This window comes from Zootoca vivipara, chromosome 15 (assembly GCF_965207765.1).
Source record: "Zootoca vivipara chromosome 15, rZooViv2.hap1.1, whole genome shotgun sequence".
Lineage (NCBI taxonomy): Eukaryota > Metazoa > Chordata > Lepidosauria > Squamata > Lacertidae > Zootoca > Zootoca vivipara.
Window position 1 is genome coordinate 7,117,399 of NC_142598.1, and position 25,012 is coordinate 7,142,410.

Below are 25,012 nucleotides of genomic sequence, written 5' to 3' on the forward strand. Positions count from 1 at the left end.
GCACCCCCCAAAAAACCTCCAAAACTTTGGTCAGCAGCTCCCCCCAAAAAGCTCAACAATTCTGGGCACTTTGTGATAAATAAGGGGGGTTTGGTTTGGTTTGGTTAAATAACTGGTTTTTGGTTGATTAAATACAGTTATATAGTACAATTATACATTTTTGTTATTTAAACTATAAATATCGTGAAATTATGGGTTTTTTCTCGAAGTGACACACCACCCGAGTTATGCTCCGTTTTTTGGCGAATTTTGACACACCAAGTTCAAAAGGTTGCCCATCACTGCTCTAAGTAGCAGTGGCACAGGCGGGGGGGGAGTGTCAAGTGAGGACCCCCACCCACCAATGGCTACAGCTTGTTGTGAGCTCCTGTACTGTAGTATCCTCTGCTCTTTCAACATTTCATCTACTTCGCCACTGGTCTCCAGCCTCCCATAGCTGGAACCTGTCTTTTACCATGAAGTCGTAAAATGGGACTTGGACTTGCTTTTAATTTTTAACAGTATATATCTGTCTTTTAATTCTCCCACTGGTTCTTCTCCTTCCTTCTTTCTTTGGAGACCCTTTATACCGAAACAGAAAAATTGCAGCGGTGCCGCTGGATTCCACCTCCATGAGGTTGCAGGCCAACGCAATGTACCACACTAGTTCCTTGGTTCTAAGCAAAATCTCTTCCTACCCCAGAAAATGGGGGACAGGAAGAAGTGTCACTGCCAACATACTTATCAATAACCTCTTGGAACTCCTGCTTGCTTTTGACCTCTAAATCCCCTTCTATGTTTGTGTCAACTCCTTTTTTTATCAAATTGGCCTCTCAAGTCAGCTTCTACCTGCTGATCTGCAGGTAGTGTGTACCCCAAGGTTTCCCCCCACCCCATCCCCGATCCCTCACTTCCTCTAACACAGTGGACTGTGTTTTTCTACTGTGAATTTTGACCTAGCTTGCTATGAGCATCACCAGACTGCAGAACCCAACATAAGCTATGTGCTCTCTTAGTATTTCTGGGAGTTTTGCCTCCCTGCTCCTACCTCCCTGTATATACCTGTCTGAGCGTCAAGGCATGCAGTCATGGGGAAAAGGCATACAGTTTCTATGTGTCTCTGTTATTTTATGCCTTCTGCATGTTCATTGGATTCCATGTGGTGAGGAAGTCTTTGCAGAATGCAGCTGTGTTTCCTTTTTGTTTGGGAGGGTTCAGGGGGAAGGGGAGGGGATGGTTGTATCATAGCTGCCAAGTCTCCCGTTTTCCCCGGGAAACCCCCGTTTTTAAAGCCATTTCCCGCTGTCATCCCAAATGGCGAAATATCCCGTAATTCCCCCAGATTTCTTCCGGTGCTTCTCTGCCCATGTCTGGGCACCGGAAATCGGGCAGCGCCGGCACCGGAAGTTGCTTCTACGCATGTCTGGACATGCGTAGAAGTGACTTCCGGTGCGGACGCTGCTGATCCCATATTTTTCTAACCGGGACTTGGCAGCTATGGGTTGTATATGTGGTGATGAGGGAAGGGAGAAATGTGCTAAGAGGAAGGCACGCTTGGCAAATCCACACCGTGATCAACTCCCGCCCGGAAACCAATGTCCCCACTGTGGAAGGACATGCGGATCCAGAATTGGCCTCCACAGTCACTTACGGACTCATTGTTAAAACCGTGTTTATGGAAGACAATCTTACTCGGCTACGAGTGATCGCCAAAGAAGAAGAAGAAGATGAGGGAAGGAGAAATAGAACTGCTGTGTTCATAAAAGGAGATGCTGCAGGTCTTTCCAAATGAGCCGTCAAAACTTGACCTGGGCACTGCTTAGTTTTTGCAGTTTAGTCACTCAGGGCCCAATTCAAGTTGCAGCATGAGAAGCAGAATGTGGGGAGGGAAGAATAGCATTGTTTCGGTGTGAACTGCTGATCCATTGCTAGCCTCTTATAAAATTAAAGACTTGCAGTGTTCTAGTGTGGCAGCACACAACCTTCAAATAACTAAACTGACTTAACTGCTCCTGACTCCCAGTTCTTAGCATCCCACTCTGTGCAGTGGGGTGTTTAGGGGAGGAGCAGTATCTCTGGTGAGGGACACGTCATGCTCCTTCTGGGGTAGTTTGCCCACCTTTGGTGCCCACCCTGCATTCAGCTCTCAGCTGTGCCTCCTAGAAACTGACAGCCCCCCCCCCCCCAGAAATGGCTTCAACTGGCCAGCTACCCCAGGTTACCATGGGTGTTAAACCCTCAGTGAGTCGGGCGAGTTAGGGACTTGTCTATCCCCTGCATGCGAAGACAGGCTCCGGTGCATTTCCGAGCACAGTTCAAAGTGTTGGTGCTGACCTTTAAAGCCCTAAATGGCCTCGGTCCAGTATACCTGAAGGAGCGTCTCCACCCCCATCATTCTGCCCGGACACTGAGGTCCAGCACCGAGGGCCTTCTGGCGGTTCCCTCGTTGCGAGAAGCCAAGTTGCAGGGAACCAGGCAGAGGGCCTTCTCGGTGGTGGCGCCCACCCTGTGGAATGCCCTCCCATCAGATGTCAAAGAGAAAAACAGCTACCAGATTTTTAGAAGACACCTGAAGGCAGCCCTGTTTAGGGAGGCTTTTAATATTTAATAGATTATTTTATTTCATTTTCTGTTGGAAGCCGCCCAGAGTGGCTGGGGAAACCCAGCCAGATGGGTGGGGTATAAATAATAAATTATTATTGTTATTATTATTGAGCATAATGGGTCTAATGGTCAGGAAGGCAGTTTCTGCATGTGCCAAAGAGAGAAATGAGGGGCAGGTGGGGCTCACCATCCTGGGAAGGTAGGTCTTCTAGGGGAAGGAAAACTCTGATCCTAAACCTCCACTGCCTTGTGGCCATCCTCATTTGTGAGAAAGGCTTCAGAAGTAAACCATGTGGAAAAACCTATACTTGCTGTCTCCTGGGACATCTTTGAGTGAAGAAAGGGCCAAGGAGTAAACCCTACACCAGCGGAGTCCCTAAGGCGGTTGAATGGTGCCTTGTGTGCCTCCTTCTGGCAACTCCTGCAGCCAGGCTGGTGCCCAGCGTATTGCTCTGCTTTCCTTTGGTCCACACCAGTGAGGCTGAGAGTCTTGTCATCTGGGCAGCCTGGGACCTTCATACACACTGCCCTGGCTTGCGCCCCAGGGAGGTCACTTCGGTGCTGCTAATGCAGCAAAAACAACGCGGGAGACAGCAGTTTCAGCAGGCCCTCTGTCTCTTCATCCCGAGGCGTACCCTTACGTGGTCTCCTGAGACAGGTGGATGCCAACCGACCACTCTGTGGTTTGGGCTCTTGGAGAGAGAGTGTGTACCAACATGCACACACATGCACACTTCCTTTACGGCTGTCTGCTCCTACTGCAGGGCCAGCTTGATAGAGGATAGGCTGACGCTGAGCTCAGGTCACCACCTGTTCTGATGGTGGGCGATAGGAACGGTAGTAGAGAGGAACCACGCCAAAGGCTTGGATTGGTACAGAGCTTTTTCCCTCATCTGCCAAGCCAGAGATTTGGGATGTGATAGAGGCTTGTCAGTGTTGGCACCCGTCTCCCTTTGCACACCATCGATGTGACACCACCTGATACACATGCGGAAGGCGTTCTTTATGCTTGCTCGCCCCAGCTGCTGCCCGGCTCCTGGGTTCCTGGGCTGCCAGGCAGAAGCTGGGACAAGTGAAGGCAATGATTGCCCTCCCTCTTCCCAGCCCCCACGTGGCGGCCCCCTCAATTTTGGGGGTGGCACAGACCCCTGCCCCCAAATATTGGAGGGCTGGAGCCCCTTGCGCCCCATATACCCCGCACTCCTGATTACAAGATAGCCCACTGTGGCTAGTTTACATTTAACTGGAACGTTGCATGCCCCTTATCCAACCCACTTGCCCTCGGACAGGATGTTGCACTCTGAAATATTCCCAAAATACAGAGGGCGGCGTTTGAAAGTCATGCTGTTGGTGTAGCTGTTTGGACAGCAAGATGTCTTGGACGCTATTCTCTGATTGCTGGGGCTCATGAATGCACCTTGGGCACTTCCTACCCATGCAAACCAGATGTGCCAGGTGTTTCAGCCTGCTCTTGATCTATTCTGAGATACTGGGCTCTACACTAGGGATGGACAAGAGGTGAATTGATCTCTGGGTAACTTGTAAATCAGCGAAGGTTTCTGTTCAACAGTAGCAACAACTATACTGTAAGTCTCTCTCTTTGGCTGCTGAAATGAAGAACATTTAGAGTGGAATTTTGTATGAGAAGACTGAGACGAAAGCAAATTCCTGGGATGAGCATGTGCTCAGAGGCATCCTTTTACCCTTCTTTAATTCTTAACTTTACGTTTGCCCCGCTGAACCGCTTTGCAAGTATTTGGCTTCAGTTTGTGGGTCCTGTTGAAAAGAAAGAGGGTAGTCTGCCCACCTCTGCTCTCCAGCTTGCACAAATCTGGTGCCCTCCGGATGTGTTGGACTCCCACTAGCCAGCATGACCAATGGTCAGGGATAATGGGAGTTCTAGTCCAGCAACATCTGGAAAAGCACCAGGTTGAAGGAAGCTGCCTGGACACTTCTGGCATTCCAAGGTTGGGTGATTTTAGAAATTGGCTACACATGCCTTTCCTCCCTTAATAAGTCATACCGGTAGCATTTTTTTCTCCAGAGAAGACAATGAGTAAGCTGTATTTCATAGTGTTTTGCTTAAGAAGCTTACTAAATGATCGTTTTATAGGGCAGCAGAAGCACAGCTTTGCCCATTTGGTACATGGGACCGAGATATTGACTCTTAAGGAAGAGCTTCTGTTTCAGAGGAACCCCAATTTGCCTAGCCCTAGATCCGCAGTATGATTCGGAAAGTGTGGTATATTGGGAAATTGATATTATCTTTCCATATTTTGTTGTGTTTTGGAGTGTTCTCTAGTATGTGGCTGCATAAGCATCTGCGGCAGCTGGAGAAGGGAGGTATGTACTGCATACTTTCTTCTTTGGCAATCACTCGTAGCTGAGTAAGAATGCCTTCCATAAACACGGTTTTAACAATGAGTCCGTAAGTGACTGTGGAGGCCAATTCCGGATCCACATGTCCTTCCACAGTAGGGACATAGGTTTCCAGGTGGGAGTTGATCACGGTGTGGATTTGCCAAGCGTGCCTTCCTCCTCTTAGCACATTTCTCCCTTGCATCCTTCAAAGCCCATGACACCTTTGATAAAGGCTGTTCTCCAACTGGAGCGCTCACAGGAAAGTGTTTCCCAGTTGTTGGTGCTTATATTACATTTTTTTAGATTTGCCTTGAGACAGTCGTTAAACCTCTTTTGTTGACCACCAGCATTACACTTTCCATTTTTAAGTTCGGAATAGAGGAGTTGCTTTGGAAGACGATAATCAGGCATCCGCACAACATGACCAGTCCAACGAAGTTGATGTTGAAGAATCATTGCTTCCACAATTGGTGGTCTTTGCTTCTTCCAGTACACTGGCATTAGTCCGCCTCTCTTCCCAAGTGATGTATAAAATTTTCCGGAGACACCGTTGATGGAATCTTTCATACTGCATAGTGCTGGTGATGTCACTAATGACATAACTGCTATTCTCAGGCACATGTTGCCAACTTAAGTGGCACTCAACCTGCAAAAGAGAATTGCGTTGCAAAGTATTGCTCAAGAGAAGACTCTAGATCAGTCCCCCCACACAATACATAGAGGCAATCAGCTTTCCCACTTGACTTTAAGACTTCCAGGGATACCCCCACAGATATGAAACAGAAAATGGCGTCCCCCAGACTTGGCTGTTGATGCTTGCCAGTTTGAGCATCCTTGGAAATCCCTTTGTATAGACTGAGCACTTCCCTTTTTTGTGCCTTTTTAAAAACAAGGAGAGTGGGAATAGCAGTACATCTCCCACATATGTATTCCATACTTCACCCTCACCAATTACTTGTTAATGGTTGTTGTGGTTCTAGGACCCGCCCCCCACGAAAAATAAAGACACAGTGACACAAGGATTTAAGTTAATGGGTAAAATAAGGCCACAACTTTAGAGCAAGTGAGAGGTATTGGCTTAGGCATTGGACACCCTAGCAAGCATGACTCCACCCCGCTTAGCGGGGGGTCATATCAGGTTAACACCCCAAGGAAGGAGCCTGTTGATGCAAATACAACTGAAAGCTCCCCCTGGTGTCACCGGGGGTCGTGCCATGGCCCTAGCCCCCAGCAGGGCATCCGACGGGATCCACGACCGCCGGATCCCTTAAGGGGATACCCCTATAGGAGGAGGGTTGGATGATGGCCACAACCAGTCCTCAAACACACCAGACAACTCCATATTCCAATGCCTAACCACCAAATATCGAAAGAAGTTGTGACGAATTGCTACGAGGTAGGCGAAAAAACCAAGAGGCCGGTGCCAATTAGCCAACTGGATAAAAAACTCCTACCAGGCCCCCTTGGGCAACCAGGGCAACCAACCGAAGTCCATAGCAAGGTCAAAGCACACACACAAAGGGAAGACCTAAAGGGAAGGTGGGCTGGAGATCTGTCGGGATGCAGCAGAAGAAGGAGGATTCAAATGCTGCCGCGCCACCTTAAATGTATGTAGACCCCGCCCTCGGGCCAGCCCTATTGGCCAGCCCAGAGGCTTGGCGCGGCAGCCGGGATAGGCTGTAGCAGGGGGCCGATACACGCCCCCCTGCTTGCCTGCAAAGTCTCCCCTCCCGGAAGAGGAGAGATGTTGTCTTTTAGTCAGGGGTTTCTTTCCTCCCCCAAACAGCTTAAATATGGCAGGAGTGGGATTTGAACGGACTGCCTGCTTAATGCCATAATAATCCAATCCTGAACCTGTTCACTTAGAAGTAAACCTCATTGACTACTAGAAAAGAATGCAGAATCAATCCCCTACCTTCCTTTCTAGTATTGGGAGACAATTACTAATATTGTATTTGATTTGATTTTCTCTGGTTCTTTTATACCTAGTTCTTTCAGCCTTTTCTTGCAAGACGTGCCTTTCTGGCTCATCAATAACCCTCTTGAGTCATGCCCAGAGCAGAGACCTTCAAATAAAATCATGCCAGCATTGAAAAATAGCAGTATTATAGCTTCCCTAGTCTTAGGAATAGTGCTGTTATGAACAGAGCCTATAATGATGGCGTTGGCACTTTGTATTTCACAAAACTCCACTTTTGGACAGTTTATACCAGGGGTCCCCAGACTTACTGGCGTTTGGGCCGGTTCCCACTGCGCCGATCACGCGGCGGGCCGGAGGACGGGGGGAGTGCGTGTCTGTGCGGGCCGGCAGGCGGGGGAGTGCGCGCCCGTGCGCATGCGCACGGGCGCTTACTGGCGCGGCGGCACGCTTCCAGGGTGGAAAAAGCGCTGAAAATCCGTTGTGCGCATGCGTATGGGCCTCCCCCGACCCGGAAGTGCACCAGAAATGACCTCTTCCGGGTCGGGAGAGGCCCATACGCATGCGCACAGAGGATTTTCGGCGCTTTTTTCCCGACCCGGAAGAGCGCTACCGCGCTGCGCGCCGTAAGAGCGGGCAGCGGGGGTCGTCGCGGGCCGGATTGGCAGGCCAATTGGGCCGCATCCGGCCCCCGGGCCGTAGTCTGGGGACCCCTGGTTTATACTTTCAGCAGCATCAAATTGTACAGGTTTTTTCCTGGACTAGATTGCTTCAGGCAGCGCCAGAGTGAGCAGCTGTATACGAAATAAAGATGTTACAAAATAAAGATGTTGATGAGAAAGCCATGCTGAGCGCTTCTCCCTCTTGGTAGTTTTGTATGTACAGTAAGCCTGACCACTTGATTCTGGTGAGGGTTTACTGGCCTCAGCTGACTCAGGTTCATTTTGTTATCAAATGTGACTCTTACAACCTTATCAGAAGTGTTGCTTCCTAGTCAGATTCCTCTCTTACAATGGTGCATTTTGTTTTTCATACCTATACGGAACACTTTGCATTTGTCCTTGAAAAAACTTCATTTCCTGTCTGTGTGCCCAGCTCTTCAGTTTTTGAGAACTTTTAATTTTTAACTTATCCTCTAGGCTGGGGCAGTGGAGCCCGTGCTCCCCACCCCCCAGTTCCTGCTATGCAACAACTCCCATCAGCCCTGACCATTGAATCATAGAATCATAGAGTTGGAAGAGACCACAAGGGCCATCCAGTCCAACCCCCTGCCAAGCAAGAAATACCATCAAAGCATTCTTGACATAAGCCTGTCAGGCCTCTGCTTAAAGACCTCCAAAGAAGGAGACTCCACCACACTTCTTGGCAGCAAATTCCACTGTCGAACAGCTCTTACTGTCAGGAAGTTCTTCCTAATGTTTAGGTGGACTTTTCTTTCTTGTAGTTTGAATCCATTGCTCTGTGTCCACTTCTCTGGAGCAGCAGAAAATAACCTTTCTCCCTCCTCTATATGACATCCTTTTATATATTTGAACATGGCTATCATATCACCCCTTAACCTTCTCTTCTCCAGGCTAAACATACCCAGCTCCCTAAGCCGTTCCTCATAAGGCATCGTTTCCAGGCCTTTGACCATTTTGGTTGCCCTCCTCTGGACACGTTCCAGCTTGTCAGTATCCTTCTTGGAACTGTGGTGCCCAGAACTGGACACAGTACTCCAGGTGAGGTCTGACCAGAGCAGAATACAGTGGTACTATTACTTCCCTAGATCTAGACGCTATACTCCTATTGATGTAGCCCAGAATTGCAGTGGCTTTTTTAGCTGCTGCATCACACTGTTGACTCATGTCAAGTTTGTGGTCTACCAAGACTCCTAGATCCTTTTCACATGTACTGCTCTCAAGCCAGGTGTCTCCCATCCTGTATTTGTGCCTTTCGGTTTTTTTGCCCAAGTGTATAGTACTTTACATTCCTCCCTGTTAAAATTTATTTTGTTTGCTTTGGCCCAGTTGTCTAATCTGTTAAGGTCATTCTGAAGTGTGATCCTGTCCTCTGGGGTATTAGCCACCCCTACCAATTTGGTGTCATCTGCAAACTTGCTCAGGATGCCCTCAAGCCCATCATCCAAGTCATTGATAAAGATGTTGAATAAGACTGGGCCCAAGACAGAACCCTGTGGCACCCTACTAGTCACTACTCTCCAGGATGAAGAGGAGCCATTGATGAGCACCCTTTGGGTTCGGTCAGTCAGCCAGTTACAAATCCACTGAATGGCAGCATTGTCTAACCATTGGCTGTGCAGTCTGGGACTGATGGGAGCTGGAATCCAGCAACAGCTGAAGGGCCACACGTCCTCCATCCCCACTCCAGACTCTTTGTCATTCGCCACAAATTTGTGTCATTTACAGAACTGATAGCTGTACAGTCATACCTCAGTTTAAGTACGCCTCGGTTTGAGTATTTGCAGTTTTAAGTACTCCACGGACCTTTCTGGAATGGATTAATCCACTTTCCATTACTTTCTCTTTTTTTAAAAAAATCAATTTTTATTCCACTTTCCATTACTTTCAATGGGAAAGTTCGCTTCAGGTTAAGTACGCTTCAGGTTAAGTACAGGCTTCCGGAACCAATTACACTAATACCTCGGGTTAAGTACGCTTCAGTTTTAAGTACTCCACGGACCGTCTGGAACGGATTAATCCAGGCATCCCCAAACTGCGGCCCTCCAGATGTTTTGGCCTACAACTCCCATGATCCCTAGCTAACAGGACCAGTGGTCAGGGATGATGGGAATTGTAGTCCAAAACATCTGGAGGGCCGAAGTTTGGGGATGCCTGGATTAATCCACTTTCCATTACTTTCAATGGGAAAGTTTGCTTCCGGTTAAGTTCGCTTCAGGTTAAGTACAGACTTCCGGAACCAATTGTGTTTGTAAACCGAGGTGCCACTGTACTCGTATCAAGCCTCATTCCAACCTGATCTTGATCCATATGTGATTTCTCCACCAATCTGCATATTCATTTTAAAATACAGTAGTTTCTTCTAGTTCAGTGCTCCCCAACCTTTTTATCACCGCGGACCAGTCAACGTTTGATAATTTTACTGTGGCCCGCTGAGGGGGGGGGGCGTTTATTGTTTATATTTTATTAAGATTGTTTTGATTTAATAATTTTAATTTAATTGTATTTAATGATCCTTAGGCGGCCCGGTACCAATTGATCCACGGACCGCTACCGGTCCGTGGCCCGGGGGTTGAAGACCACTGTTCTAGTTCATATCTTCCAGACTTCCACGCCTGGCTCTCATGAGGGACTAAGGCCTCCAAAGAATTGCACAAATAGAATAGAATAGAATAGAATAGAATAGAATAATTTATTGCCCAAGTATCAACCATTGTTGTTGTTGTTTAGTCGATTAGTCGTGTCCGACTCTTCGTGACCCCATGGACCATAGTACGCCAGGCACTCCTGTCCTGCACTGCCTCCCGCAGTTTGGTCAAACTCATGTTCGTAGCTTCGAGAACACTGTCCAACCATCTCGTCCTCTGTCGTCCCCTTCTCCTTGTGCCCACCATACTTGGCATTTTGCTTCGACTACTGTACATTGCAATGTAAAGAAAAAACGTACCTCATACAAACACTATTCCCCTCCCAATACAACAGCACAGAGGAAAAACCCCATACCACCATATGTACCTGCGAGGTGTTCCTTGCCTGCTAAATCATTTATTTTTCAAAACAGGAAGTTAGGATGGTGTAGGATGTGTACTTTAACAACAATAAAAAGTTGAAAGCTGGTTGTTCATAACCCATTTTCTTCAAAATGTTTATGAACTTACTTATTGTAACATCTTTCCCAGCATTGATGCTTGCAGGTGCATAATTCCATGAGTAGTTCTCCCTTCCCCCTTTTAAAAGATATGTGTTCTTGTGCTTCTCTTCCGTCTTGAAGGGCCAGGTATGTTTCCCATGAATTGTCAAGTATGGCAGCTATTATTTCTGAGATTTGCTTACTTAAGTTTCTAATTCGTTTTGATGCCTGAGGTAGAAAACTCAACTGTTAGTTACCTCCACCCACACTCCCTTCTCTAATTAATATGGGACGCAATCTGTCAGGATGTTTGCATTGGCATGAATGGGAAGTGTGCAAGAGCATTACTGTGCAGTTCTTCCTGTTCATTTCAGTGGGGCTTGTACAGGAGAGCTTCCCCATAGTTTGCTCCTTGTAACAGAGATCAGTCTGCCACCCTTAATGGGTGTAGAATCCTCTGGGATTCCTTGGATAAAATGCTGTCTTAACTCTGCTGAGTTAGACAATTTAGATTGTCTAGGTCAGTGTTTCCCAACCTTGTGCCTCCAGCTGTTTTCGGACTACAATTCCCATCATTCCTGACCACTGGTCTTGCTAGCTAGGAATGATGGGAGTTGTAGTCCAAAAACAGCTGGAGGCACAAGGTTGGGAAACACTGGTCTAGGTGATCCTTTATTTCACTGACTTTTTGTCTTTATCTGTGAAGTATTGCTGCTTTCCTTCTTCATCAAGATGGAAAGCATTCAAGCTTCGGCCGGCAGCCCATTCCCCACAGCATGGTTTCAACCTATAGTAAAAGGTGTACAGTACTCTTGGTAAACCAGACTGGAGTATCTCCTCCCCACAAGCCCATAAAAGGAAAAAACCATAATCCCTGGTTTATGTCTGAACCCAAAACATTACGGTTTGTTTCACTCTCAACAAACCACTGCCAGCAGGCCAGGAGAAAACCTTAGCTACAAATCATGGTTGGTTAGGAGCAAAACAAACCTCACATCCAAACCAGTGGTATCCGCAAAGCTAGGAGCCGTATTTTTGCTTCAGTGGTGTTTCTCATGTACCTTGACCTGAGTTGAGCAAGTTCTAAAAACCAGTGTTGTCATTTCCAAAGAAAGAAAGAAAGAAAGAAAGAAAGAAAGAAAGAAAGAAAGAAAGAAAGAAAGAAAGAAAGAAAGAAAGAAAGAAAGAAAGAGGGGTGGGATAATATCACCCCTCTCACCCTCATGCACATGCCTAACTAAGTCTTGTACTCTTGGTATATTCAAGCGTGGCCAGTCTTCAGATACTGTACTTCAGATATTTGTACTGCCAGGTTCAGGCCCAGGGTCAGCAACTGACACCCTTATGCAGGACCCAGTCAGAGGCCCTGACGCTTAATCTGAGTCCCCTTGGTGCTCAGCTACAACCTGCCATTTTAAACTTCCCCACACTACCCTGGAGCAACACTACAACCGAGTGCTTTGTTAACCTACAGTTTATGAAAGTGCAGTCATGGTATTGCGGGGGTCTAACCCGCTTAGGGGGACCCAGGTGGCGCTGTGGGCTAAACCGCTGAGCCTAGGGCTTGCCTAGAGTCGGTCACGACTGGACCTAATGGTCAGGGGTCCCTTTACCTTTACCTTTAACCCGCTTAGGAAAACAAATAATGGGGTGGAAGGAAGCGCCAGGTGATTTGAACCGTTCCAGCCCCCCCTGCAATGTAGGAATCTCGACTAGATCGTACATGACAGATGGCTATCCAACCTCTGCTTAAAAACCTGCAAGGAAGGAGAGTCCACCACCTCTCGTAGCACTGCTGAACAGCCCTTACTGTCAGAAAGTTCTTCCTTGTGTTTAGTTGGTGTTGGTGTTAGTTGTGTTTAGTTCTTTTAACTTGAAGCCATTAGTTCAAGTCCTCCAGAGCAGGAGAAATCAAGTTCCGTGTGACAGCCCTTTAGATATTTGAAGGGTGGCGCTGTGGGTTAAACCACAGAGCCTAGGGCTTGCCAATCAGAAGGTTGGCGGTTTGAATCCCTGCGACGGGGTGAGCTCCCGTTGCTCGGTCCCAGCTCCTGCCAACCTAGCAGTTCGAAAGCACATCAAAGTGCAAGTAGGTAAATAGGTACCGCTCCGGTGGGAAGGTAAACACCGTTTCCGTGCACTGCTCTGGTTTGCCAGAAGCGGCTTTGTCATGCTGGCCACATGACCTGGAAGCTGTACGTCGGCTCCCTCGGCCAATAACGCGAGATGAGCGCCGCAACCCCAGAGTCGGTCACGACTGGACCTAATGGTCAGGGGTCCCTTTTCCTTTATCTTATCTCCTCTCAGTCTCCCCTTTTCCAGGCTAAGCAACCCCGGCTCTTTCAGCCATTCCTCATAAGGCTTGGCTTCCAGACCCTTGATCATCTTGGTCACCTTTCTCTGCACACATTCCAGCTTGTCAATGCCCTTCTTAAACTGTGGTGCCCAAAACTGGGTGGGAGACACAACAGCAGCCACCTGGCCTTCTTGCCATACCACAAACCTGCCTGACTCCCTATGAATGAGGCAGATGTGGGAGCAGCACAGAAGGGAAAAGAGAGGATGTTGTTAATCCTACCTAGGTGGAAAGAGCCTTCAGCTTGGGGGCAGAGAGGGGAAATGGAAGCTTTTCTTACTCTGTCTCAGATTGCGAGGGCATTTGCCGCTGCTTGCCTGAATTTTGGGTTTCTGGAGAGACTGTTTCCCCGAAAGATCAGTAGGGGTATATGTGTTTAACATAATATAAGGGTAATGGGTTAAATCCAAGGGATTCTATCCTGCGTTTGGAGGGTTTCCTAGAGACCCGGTCCTCTGGTCTGAAAATGGGGGCAGTTGCTAAGGAGACTCTTGTTGCTATGGAGATAGCTCTGGGACGCAGTGGATTGGCTGCCAGAGATGACGAGGATGCCACTTCTGTTCCCCTTTTCATGTCTCTTCTCTCCCCCCCCCTTTTGTGGTTCCGCTATATGCAGCTTTGAGGAAATGTGTGATGGTAAGCAGGAGGGGAGGGATCGGTAGCTTTGCTAAGGGGAGAAAAAGATGAAATCAAAGCAATGGAGGAAGATGTTTGGGACACGTGATCCTGGGGCAGAGGCTGGAGAGAGAATGAGCTTGTAGGCTTGGAATGGAAGAGGCCAGAGAAACTGGGCCTCAGCCTGCACTAGCATGGCAAGGGAAAATGGGACACCCTAGGTGCAGCTGATCAGAGTGATTAAAATGTGTCAGGCTGACCTTGCAGCCAAGAGAAGTGGGGAAGGAGCTTATTGACACACTGGTTAAGTTCTCACACATATAAGAACTCCATCTTTACTTGTGAAAACTTGGGACTGCCCACAAACACTGCCCCCGCTTCGATCTCTGAGCACAGCCACAAACACTCGTTCTCGAAGGTGGACTTAGCTATTAGCAGCCGAGACTGAAGCACAGGACCAAGTTCTCATGCAGAAGGGCAATTGAGCTGGTAGACCTGTGCTGTGGACCATACCACTTTAGACTGCTGGAGGATGTTTCACACGACAGAAAGGTTCCCTACAGGGGGTGGAAATTCCTGCACATATAAAATTGGCAAGTCAGAGGGAAAGGTGAGCTAGGATCCTGCTTCCTGGCATGCTAATTGGCTGTGTCCTGGGAATTTTATTTATTGCATATGTATCTCATGCAAAAAATGGTCTGAAGCTCAACATCAAAAAAAACAAGATCATGGCCACTGGTCCCATCACCTCCTAGCAAATAGAAGGGGAAGAAATGGAGGCAGAGAGAGATTTTACTTTCCTGGGCTCCTTGATCACTGCAGATGGTGACAGCAGTCACGAAATTAAAAGACGCCTGCTTCTTGGAAGAAAAGCAATGACAAACCTAGACAACATCTTAAAAAGCAGGGACATCACCTTGCCGACAAAGGTCCGTATAGTTAAAGCTATGGTTTTTCCAGTAGTGATGTATGGAAGTGAGAGCTGGACCATAAAGAAGGCTGATCGCTGAAGAATTGATGCTTTTGAATTATGGTGCTGGAGGAGACTCTTGAGAGTCCCGTGGACTGCAAGAAGATCAAACCTATCCATTCTGAAGGAAATCAGCCCTGAGTGCTCACTGGAAGGACAGATCCTGAAGCTGAGGCTCCAATACTTTGGCTACCTCATGAGAAGAGAAGACTCCCTGCAAAAGACCCTGAAGGGGTCGACAGAGGATGAGATGGCTGGACAGTGTTCTTGAAGCTACAAACATGAGTCTGACCAAACTGCGGGAGGCAGCAGAAGACAGGAGTGCCTGGCGTGCTATGGTCCATGGGGTCACGAAGAGAAGGACACGACTAAACGACTAAACAACAACAACAATCTCTTGCTATTCCATCGCCTTTCATCTGGCACGATACAGCCCAGGCATAGTTTGACTACATCACCTGCTATTTGGAAGCAGTAGGCCACAATTTAGCAAGCGGTAACCTATCAGGGTTACATTCCATGAAACAGGATGCCATTTGTCTACAGTGCCTGGTCCAGTGTGTGTGGAGGGGAGAACACGGCCACAGTTATGGAATAAAAATATCTCCTTACAACTTCCTTACTGGGACAGTACAAACAACCCAGTGGCAAGGGGCATGTCTTGGGCATTAAGTACTTAAGGAAATGTCATTTATAGGCACCCATAATAGTTGTTGCACCAGAGGGACAGGGAGTCCTGTTTGAAAGGAGGGTGGGCTAGGAAATAGCTGAAAGCCTACTCTTACAGGTTATGCCCAGCTTCAAAACAAGGGTGGAGCTAAGTGAGTGAAAGTTAGGAAATGCTGGCTCTATATGTAGTTGTTCCTCAGCTGGGCAGCAAAAGACATGGTTGGAGGATTCACAGCAGATATGGGACACCCCACCCCAAGCCCTCTGCCCATATACTTTGTAATGCATGGGCGTAGCCAGGATTTATGTTGGGGAGGGGCAGACTTCAGGTTAGGGGGCAGAACTTCCATTCGTTAAGTATTTTTATTGGTTTACTTGCTGAGGGGGCAGCTGCCGCTCCCCTACCACCACCACCACCGGGGGGGGGGCTATGCGCATGTTGTCATGATGGCCGGATACTGAGAGCAGTGGGCATTTGGCAGTGGCGGTGCAATTTTGTTGACCTTTGTTTCATGCTGGAGAATAATCATACCGTGCCCGGGGGGGGGGGCGTTAAAGCCAAAATGGCACATGCATTTTAAAGTACTTTAATTATCACTTGGGAATCTACCCTCGCTTCAGTTAATTCACCAACACTGTTTGCAAGCTTCCTGCTTTAAATGTTGACATGCAAGCAGAGAACTAAAAATACGCTCCAGATGGAACGCTTCTGTTCACAGGTGATGCACAGGCTAAAATGCACCAAATGTGCACCACTAAAATGTGGTTTTTTTAATCCACCTTCTCAGATGGTCATCAATTGATTTTTAAAAGCTTAATACACTCACATATTTAAAACTGCATTTCTGTCTTTTACACAAGCACACCAAGCTCAGGAAAGAGGCTTGTAAGTGCTTTAAGTGGTATGGGTGAAAGCAACTTAATGCAACCACCTGCATATCTTCATTTGGTGGGAGTGAGCATGTAAGGGGGGGGGAAGTACTTTAACCACTTCCGCTCACTTACAGAAGAGTTTGGGGGGAGGGGTAAGGAAGTGTAGTGAATAGAGCTGAATCTTAGGAGCCATATATGCATGCGGGTATGTTCTGGTAGTGGGTCCAGTGACCCACAACAGAACCCAGGCCAGGAGTGCAGGTCAAACCCAGCTTGATTCTTAGCAGATGGAATTTCCAGTTTCGGAGAGCTTATTTAACTCCAACTCCTAAAGTTCATTCCTTTCTTTCTTTCATATAAGTGTGTGAATGCTCTTCACACCTATGGGAGACAAGTGAAGGGTGCAAAAGGTAAATCTGCCTTCTGCCCCACTGTAGGGTGGCGTGGCCTTCATGCACAGGGCTCCCACAGAGGTTTCAACATGTGCTTGTGCACAGAAAACATGCAGAGACCTACATAAACCCCTCTGCCCTCATCCGCCCTGTCTGTCGTAACGATAGGTGGTTTGCTAGCAAATGATAAAAGGGAGTTGAGCAGAGGAATCTGGCCAACAGCAAAAGCTAGATTGCAGGTGTCACAGTTCGTGTGCCAGCACTTTTCAGATATGCTCAAGCAGGGGTCGGCAAGGCTTACTGGGCATGGGCCAGATCACTCCCACAGAGATCCTCCATGGGCTGGACCAGCGCAGTGCGATGCCGAAAATCGCATCTGCACATGTCTGTGGCACTGGAAATCGCTTCTGCGCTTGCCCAGAAGCCAAAAATCATGCAGGCGCGATTTCTGGCATCTGGGCATGCGCAGAAGTGATTTCCGGCACCACAGACATACGCAGACGCGATTTCCGGTGTCTGGGCATACGCAGAAGTGATTTCCGGAGCCGCAGAAGAGAGTTCCTGCACTGCACTGCTTCAGTTTAGTGCAACGTGCGGAGACTCGCCGAGCTAGTGGCTTGGTTCAGGGGCGGCTTGTGGGCCAGTTAAACAGCCTCCGTGAGTGCTTCCGGTCCACGAGCCTTAGGTTGCTAACCCCTGTGCTCATGGGTATAGATTGCATCCAAGGGTCTTGTGGCAAGGAAGTCTGCCTCCCAAAACACTTCCTGATCCTAAACACAGGAAGCTCTTTTATGCTTCAAGGCAGGGTCTGGTCATGGCTATAGTCAGGGGGGGGGAGCAGGGCAAATCCTCAAAAAGTATCAAAAAGCATTAATAACGCTTAAGAAACTGAGGTTCTCCCTGCCCAACAAAAACTCAACAACTTTTGAGGCAATCTCTCAAAAACAGCTCAACAACTTTGGGGGCGATTTCCCCCCCCCAAAAGCTCTACTCCCCCCCCCAACAAAAATCCTGGCTATGCCCATGGATCTGGTTGAAGCTACATTCAGCTGACTCCACTCCAGACACGATGTGTTGTTGCTGGCCAGCTTCCCTTATGCAGGGGGGAGAAAGTCTGGCTAAACACTTGAGAAAGATGTGGGTGGAGGGAGAAGATTGTACTTGTGACAGTACCTGGGTGGTTTAACTCTCGGTACTCTCAGGCTAAGGACATGCCTAGATGGTAGCTACTCATTTTTCTACTTGGCTGTGGTAGCAGACAACCAGCGGTGTGAAAAGCGTCTTGGAAGAAGGCAGGAAATCAACACACACACACACACACACCCCTCCTTCTTTTGGAAAGCTAGCTTGGCAAGTTGCATAGGCAAGTTGTCCTCATCAGCCACAGGGCTTTGGGGAGATCAGCCTAACTTGAAGCAGGTGCTCTTCAGGGATCAAATACACTAGTACCTGATGTTCCTGGCTTGCTCCTTAAGAGCCGTGTTGGCAATGCTCAAACATGCCCCTATTGCGTCTTCACACAAGTAAAGCAGCAGCGATTTGGATCATTTGTCCGAGTTTGTATTCAGCCCTTTCCCCGGGATGCACAGAGAAGCACATTGACCTCTCAAGCGCCCTGCAGCAAGGAAAGGGCAAGTTTGAATCAGGAAGAGGAGCAGGGTATAAGAGGCATAGCAATGAAGGACAAGAGTTTCCATGTAGGCTCTAACCGGGTATGTGTGGGCAATGCTATTTTTCTAGAAAAAGAGGTGCTGGGACTCACCATGAATGCCTCCCTTGTTCTCTTATCATGGCAATGGTGCCCACCTGAGAGGTGCCAGAACTGAGTTCTGGTGATTTGCAGCTAAAGAAAAGCCCTGGGAGGGGGGGGATTGGCAGGGAGAGGGCAAGCGCTTCTGTCTGCAGAGCTTTTGCATGCCTGGGTGAGTCCAAGCAAAGGAAGAAGGGGTTTGTTTTTTGGTTGTGAATCAGAGAAGTGCAGGCCTTCCACATAATAGCATCCTGACCCCTAATCAAGAGCAGCTGAATCAGCACTGTGGAAGCCCTCCTGTCCTCCTGGAAGGTGGTTTCCCCCTTTGGTTTCTTCCTGAGGCTGCTGCATCTGGGCGGTCTGTAGCATTACCCATGTCTTGGCTGACGAGCTGATGAGTCACCTCAACCCTTCTGCCAGGGAGCAGCATCCGGGAGTTTTTTTCAAGGACAAAGTGGGTTTTGAAATGACAGCAGTGTCAGGCACCGAACTGGAAAAGCCAGTGCCTTTGCCCCCAAATCCTTGGTGCTGAGTTTCGTAGTGCTGGTTGCAGGAAGGGATTAAGCTCCAAGACTACCAAGGGGGTACCAAGGCTCTAGAAATGATAAGATGAAATGAAGTAGGTCTGATGCAAGATTACCAGAGAATGTGTCTGTCTGCCCCCCTCCCCCCAAAAAAAACACCACAATTTTTTTGATGTCCAATGAGCCCACCACACTTTTTTTCAATGCTGGGTATGAAAACCTGCTACCACATCATCTGACATTTGGTGTATCCATCCATTGTGGCCTTCCAGATGTTGCTGGACTCCAACTTCTGACAGCATGGTCAGTGTTCAGGGATGCTGCAAATTGCAGTCCAGCTGCATCATGAGGGCCACAGGTTTCCCACCACTGATCTAGACCGTGGACCAGCTTAGATCCACCCCCACCTGTCCCAATGAGATCACACAGAAACCCCTGTATTTTTAGAACATCTGTTGTTGTTGCTTTTCTTAAAAATGTAATACTGAATGTAATACTAAATGTAATACTAAAGATACAACAGTGTCATCAACATGGATTTAAAAAAATTGAACTTCTTTATTGAAACTAGGGAATTTGTGCCTTTGGTGTGCGTACTCAATATCAGGAGCCATTTCCATTACTCTGTTTATGAACACAATTGGTTCCGGAAGTCTGTTAATAAACTGAAGCGTTCATAAACTGAAGCGAACTTTCCCATCGGAAGTAATGGAAAGTGAATTAATCCGTTCCAGATGGGTCCGCGGCGTTCGTAAACCAAAAATTCGTAAACCGAGGTGATCAGAAACCGAGGTTCCACTGTACAGTTACTCGGTACAGTTATGCGGATGACCCTAAGGAATTATTCCTGTGCAGTGATTGCATATGGGTTGAAACGCCAGCTTGTGGGTGAGGCGTGAGTGGGTCAGTGGATGAGATGACCTTCCTACCCTCTCTGTGTAAATGATGTCCCTGTGCCACAATACATTGGGGTTTCACTAGTGAAACCCTCTTGAACCTGAGGTGTTTTGAGAGTCTGCACACATTTGCAAGTCAGTTTTCCAGACTCTGGGTTGCACTTGGGCTAAAGCATCATGTGTCCATGTATGGCAGGTCCCTTGTATTGTTATTGTATTTGTATTGTATTGTTACGGATATGAGGTAACAGAGTCTATTCGTGAATAGTAGAAATTAATAAACGGTAGGATTTTGATGATTTGGGATATGAAGGGGAAATAAAATTTGTGGAGGAATTCCTGGGCTAGCCTATGCAGAACAACATGGCCAAGCTCGGACCTTTTAAGAAACAATGCAGCCCATTGGCAAGGCAAGAGAACACTCCTGCCCTTCTGCCCTGAGGTGTGAACAGAGACTGGGGATTCGGAAGGTTGCCAGGGTAACTGGGCGTGATGTCACAGGAAGAGTCTGGAGCCTTTGGCACAATAGCTGAAAAAAGGCCAGAATGATCTTGGGCTGGCTGGCTGAAGGCAAGTAGAGAGAAATGCCCTGGACTCAACTTCTGTACTGCTGTGGAGAACAAGCCCCTCTTGAAATGGCCATGCTGTAAGATCTGGGGTGGATCTAGACCAGGCATTCCCAAACTTCGGCCCTCCAGATGTTTTGGACTACAATTCCCATCTTCCCTGACCACTGGTCCTCTTAGCTAGGGATCATGGGAGTTGTAGGCCAAAACCTCTGGAGGGCCGCAGTTTGGGAGTGCCTGATCTAGACACAGGGGAAAAAACCCACTATAAATAAGTCAGAAATTAGAACATTATAACAAAAGGGGGGGAAATCTCTATGGAAAACTGTGTTTTACAATTTCCTGCTCTCTGGCGCCATCTGGTGTTACATCTTTAAACTGCTGTTTCTTTACTAATGTAGCTGAGTTCCTGGACTCCACACAGATTAAAAGTATATATATGTGAATAAACCATATATCTTAAGGCTATGACAGCCTATGCTGTGTCTTGCATCTCAAACAAGCAGAGACCCTGGAACCTCCCCAGAATCTTGCCATGGCTTGGCAGAGATTGGGAGTGGTGCCCAACTTTTGCAACAGTATTAATAGAAGTCTGTGAGTTCTCATGACTGCGTATCAATGCATTACATGCTTGCCCAAGCGTTCTTGTGCAGCCGAGACACTGTACCCCCACATCCACACAATAGCATCTCCCCGCACGGGAAAATCTGAATCCCAGTACATGCGTGCTTGTGTACTCACATGAAAATATATGCATGGGCAGTGGTAATGTGTGATACTAAGAGTGTCCGTTGTCAAGCTTCTTACCCCAATGTAGGTTTGTCCGCCAGTGAATCCCTGCATGTGTTACAAAGGGTTCTGGTGCATGTTATTGGGGACAAGAGAACTGGCCAGGCCACTTGAACCTAGCTGAAGAGGTCTAGCATGGTCAGTGGGCAGGAGATGATTGGAAGTGGTAAAGAAGCTTATTTGCAATTTTCTCAGTAGGAAGCCCCCTTAGAAATGCTGTAATTCCTAGGAAGACAGCTTGAAATCCATTGCACTGGGGTGGGGAACCTATTTTTACCCACCCCACCCTACCCTGATGTTGGTGGACTCCAGCTCCCATCAGCCCCACACAGGATGGCCAGGAATGTTGGGAACTGGTGTCCTAACAGCAACAGAAGGACCAAAGGTTACCCACCCCTGGAATAGAAGAACACACATGATTCAAGATGTGGCACACATGTTTATTCTCACACACATTTACTCACAGGTAGTGGCTCGCAGGCATTCATGGACCATGAGGCTGCCATTGTCTGGCCATCATGATTGCCTCCAGAGTCAGAGGCAGTTGCATTCATCTTTTGCTTCTGGACTTCCCATGTGACTCTTGTTGGCCAACCAAATGTTGGACTAGATAGGCCCTTTGTTCTGATCCAATAACGTCTTCTTTTGTTGTCGTTCTCTTTCTCAAAGCCTATGTTTAGGGAAGCTTTTAAAGTTTAATAGACTACAGTGGTACCTCGACGTACGAATAACTCTACTTACGAATGTTTCTACTTACGAACGGAGCTCCGTCCGCCATCTTGGATGCGGTTTAGATAAGATTTTTTTCTACTTGCGATTTTTTAGATAGGGTTGCTTCAACTTACGAATTTTTTCTCCCAATGCATTCCTATGGGATTCGACTTACAATTTTTTTCGACTTACGAATGTGCGTTTGGAACGCATTAAATTCATAAGTCGAGGTATCACTGTATTGTATTTTAATATTCTGTTGGAAGCTGCCCAAAGTGGCTGGGGAAACCCAGCCAGATGAGCGGGGTATAAACTATTATTATTATTATTATTATTATTATTATTATTAATGCATACATATTCAAATTCAGACTGTCCTATAAGTCATATACAGTGAAACACAATTGCATGACCTGTTCATACCTGTGCATGTGACAGAAAACCCATGTTAACTCCTTCCTCTTCTCTCTTTCCCCTTCTGTCTGGCAGTTCAAAAGAATGCTGAACCGTGAACTAACCCACTTCTCTGAAATGAGCCGCTCTGGAAACCAGGTCTCTGAATATATTTCCAACACCTTCTTAGGTGAGTGCAAAGGTTTGACTGTTCAGGCCCTGAAGGAAAAAGAAAACAATAATAATATATTAATGCCCAGTATAATTTTCTTTTGCAGCACAGGATAGGCAAATAATAATACAGTCATACCTCGGGTTACGGCCGCTTCAGGTTGTGTGTTTTCGGGTTGAGCACCGTGCCGAACCCGGAAGTCCCGGAACGGGTTACTTCCAGGTTGCGGCGCTCGTGCATGCACAGAAACACAAAATCGCACTTTGTGCATGCGCAGAAGCACCGATTCGCAACCCGCGCATGTGCAGATGCGGCGCTGCAGGTTGCGAACGTGCCTCCCACACAGATTACATTCACAACCCAAGCGTCCACTGTAGTAGTAGTAGTAGTAATAATAATAATAATAATAATAATAATAATATAATTAACAACAACAACAACAACTAGCATCAACTTTCCTCATTGCACATACATCACCATTACACTACACAATTTGGCTCTCAGGATTATTAGATACAGGTAGGTAGCCGTGTTGGTCTGAGTCGAAACAAAATAAAAAATTTCATTCAGTAGCACCTTAAAGACCAACTAAGTTTTTATTTTGGTATGAGCTTTCGTGTGCATGCACACTTCATCAGATTCATCAGATGAAGTGTGCAAGGATTATTAGAGTTCTTTAAAGTGTTTAAAAAGTGTGTGCAGGGCATGGGGGTGATTGTTCTGAGATATAAACATATATTGTCTGGCCTGCATGAAAAAATATTTAATTTAAAATTCCATGGCAAACATTAAAGTTGTACATTTCTTTAAGGTTTCTGATAAAAGAGGAATTGAATCTTAAATGGAAAGTTCAGAGCTTTGCCATAAGTCCTGTAGGATTTTTAATCTCTCCAGTCCAATGTTATATGTGCTCTGATCAAAATGTATTTAGGTCTGTCTGCATAGCTTGGCTGTAATCTAAGAATGGCTCTCATTTTACCTGTCTGAGTCTAACAATGAACTAACCCAAAATTAGTCAGGCATCTCTCTTTAGGGTTGTTTTCCTTAGAGTTGAGCTCAAATGCAGAGGTGAAGTTTTATGAATATGTTCACATATATAACCCACAAAACACCCCCTTTTTTATGATTGGCGAGGCATTGAATGGATGGGGTGGGTGGGATGAAGATACTTCTAGTTCCATTTTCACATAGTTCCCCCAAACTACTGTGAGAATGTGGCTGGAATTGCATGTTCAAGCACACACACCGTTGAAAGTAATGTAAAGAGGGCAGAGGACATCCACGTTCATATTTGCCTCCAAGAAACTTACTACTTTGCTGTCCTGAGTTACAATTCAACAGCTCAGAGCCAGTGTGGCGTAGTGGTTGGAGTGTTAAGAGTGTCGGACTAGGACCTGGAAGAGCAGGGTTCGAATCCCCACGCAGGCATGAAACTCGCTGGGCCAGTCACCATCACTTAGCCTAACCTACCTCACAGGATTGTAGTGGGAATGAAATGGGGAGGAGGAGAACCATGTTCACCACCTTGAGATTCTTGGAAGATAAAGGTGGCATATAAATGTAAAAAATAAAATAACCTCCCTGGAAAGGCAAGGAGCATCCCTGGTGATGGGGCAGCTTAGTTGCCTTGGCAACAGAGAGATTCCTTCTGCTCCCTAACCCACAAAGAGGGCAAAAGCATTGACTTTGTTTACCTCCCCCCCCCCATGATGCTATCACATAGCCAAGTCTTATCGGCTGGGATCGCTGGGGAAGAATAAAGCGGGAGGGGGTGGATGGGGGGATGGCACCAGAGCAGCAGGAAGAGGAGAAGAAGATGAAGACGAGGAGGAGGAGGAGGAGGAGGAGGAGGAGGAGGAGGAGGAGGAGGAAGACAGGGACTGAAAAGAGCTCACCAGGATGCAAATGGCAGAAAAAGCCCTGCTGGAACTTGCAGGATCTCCAAAATACCCCCTCTCACCTTAAACATGTGAGAGTGAAACTTTAGTACACCTCTTTCCCCCCCTCCCTTTTCAGTATCACTTCCATCCCGGCTCTGTTTGTTTCTTTTGCATTATCTTGTTTGAACATTTTGCTGCAGTGTTTTTTTGTTTCAAGGTTAGGTGTGGCTGAGCTTTGCTAGTAAGCTTAGTGTTCTGTAGGCAGTGCATAACCCCACCTTGCGCCAAGGTTACATGTCCATTTCCAGGTTCAGATTACAGTGGTACCTCGCAAGACGAATGCCTCGCGCAACAAAAAGCTCGCAAGACGAAAGCGTTTTGCGATGTTTTTGGTGACTCACAAGACAAAGTTTTCTATGGCCGCACGGTTTTTGTTGTTATTTTGCCGCGCGCTTCACAAGACGAAATTATCGCAAGGCGAAGCGACTCGCGGAACGAATTACTTTCGGCTTGCGAGGCACCACTGTACTTGTCCTGCACAGTGAAGTTCAGCTGTTGGAAACCTCTGGGTGCGAGAGCTGGAACCAGCACCCCTGGGGGCTGTGCGTCCTCTTTGGCAATGGGCTTTAGCGCCTCCTGACACAGGATCCAGATTCCTGCGTTTGATGGCTGGGCCATGCCATGTGAGGCTGGACAAGCTAACGCTCTCTTTCCATTTGCAGATCAACAGTGGAAGTTTAGATATTTCCACTCAGAAGTAAGGCCCTTTGGGTTGAGTGGGACT

The 25,012-nt window shown here is 47.3% G+C and overlaps 1 protein-coding gene across 4 annotated transcripts in view; it reads left to right on the forward strand.

The window, feature by feature from the left end:
- PDE4A (phosphodiesterase 4A) overlaps window positions 1–25,012 on the forward strand; it is a 282,707-nt gene that overhangs the window by 230,229 nt on the left and 27,466 nt on the right. For all 4 annotated transcript variants that reach the window (XM_035141219.3, XM_035141222.3, XM_035141224.3 and 1 more), the window contains exon 7: window positions 22,273–22,366. In XM_035141219.3, the coding sequence (XP_034997110.3) occupies window positions 22,273–22,366 (94 nt within the window). The remainder of the gene's footprint in view (window positions 1–22,272; window positions 22,367–25,012) is intronic.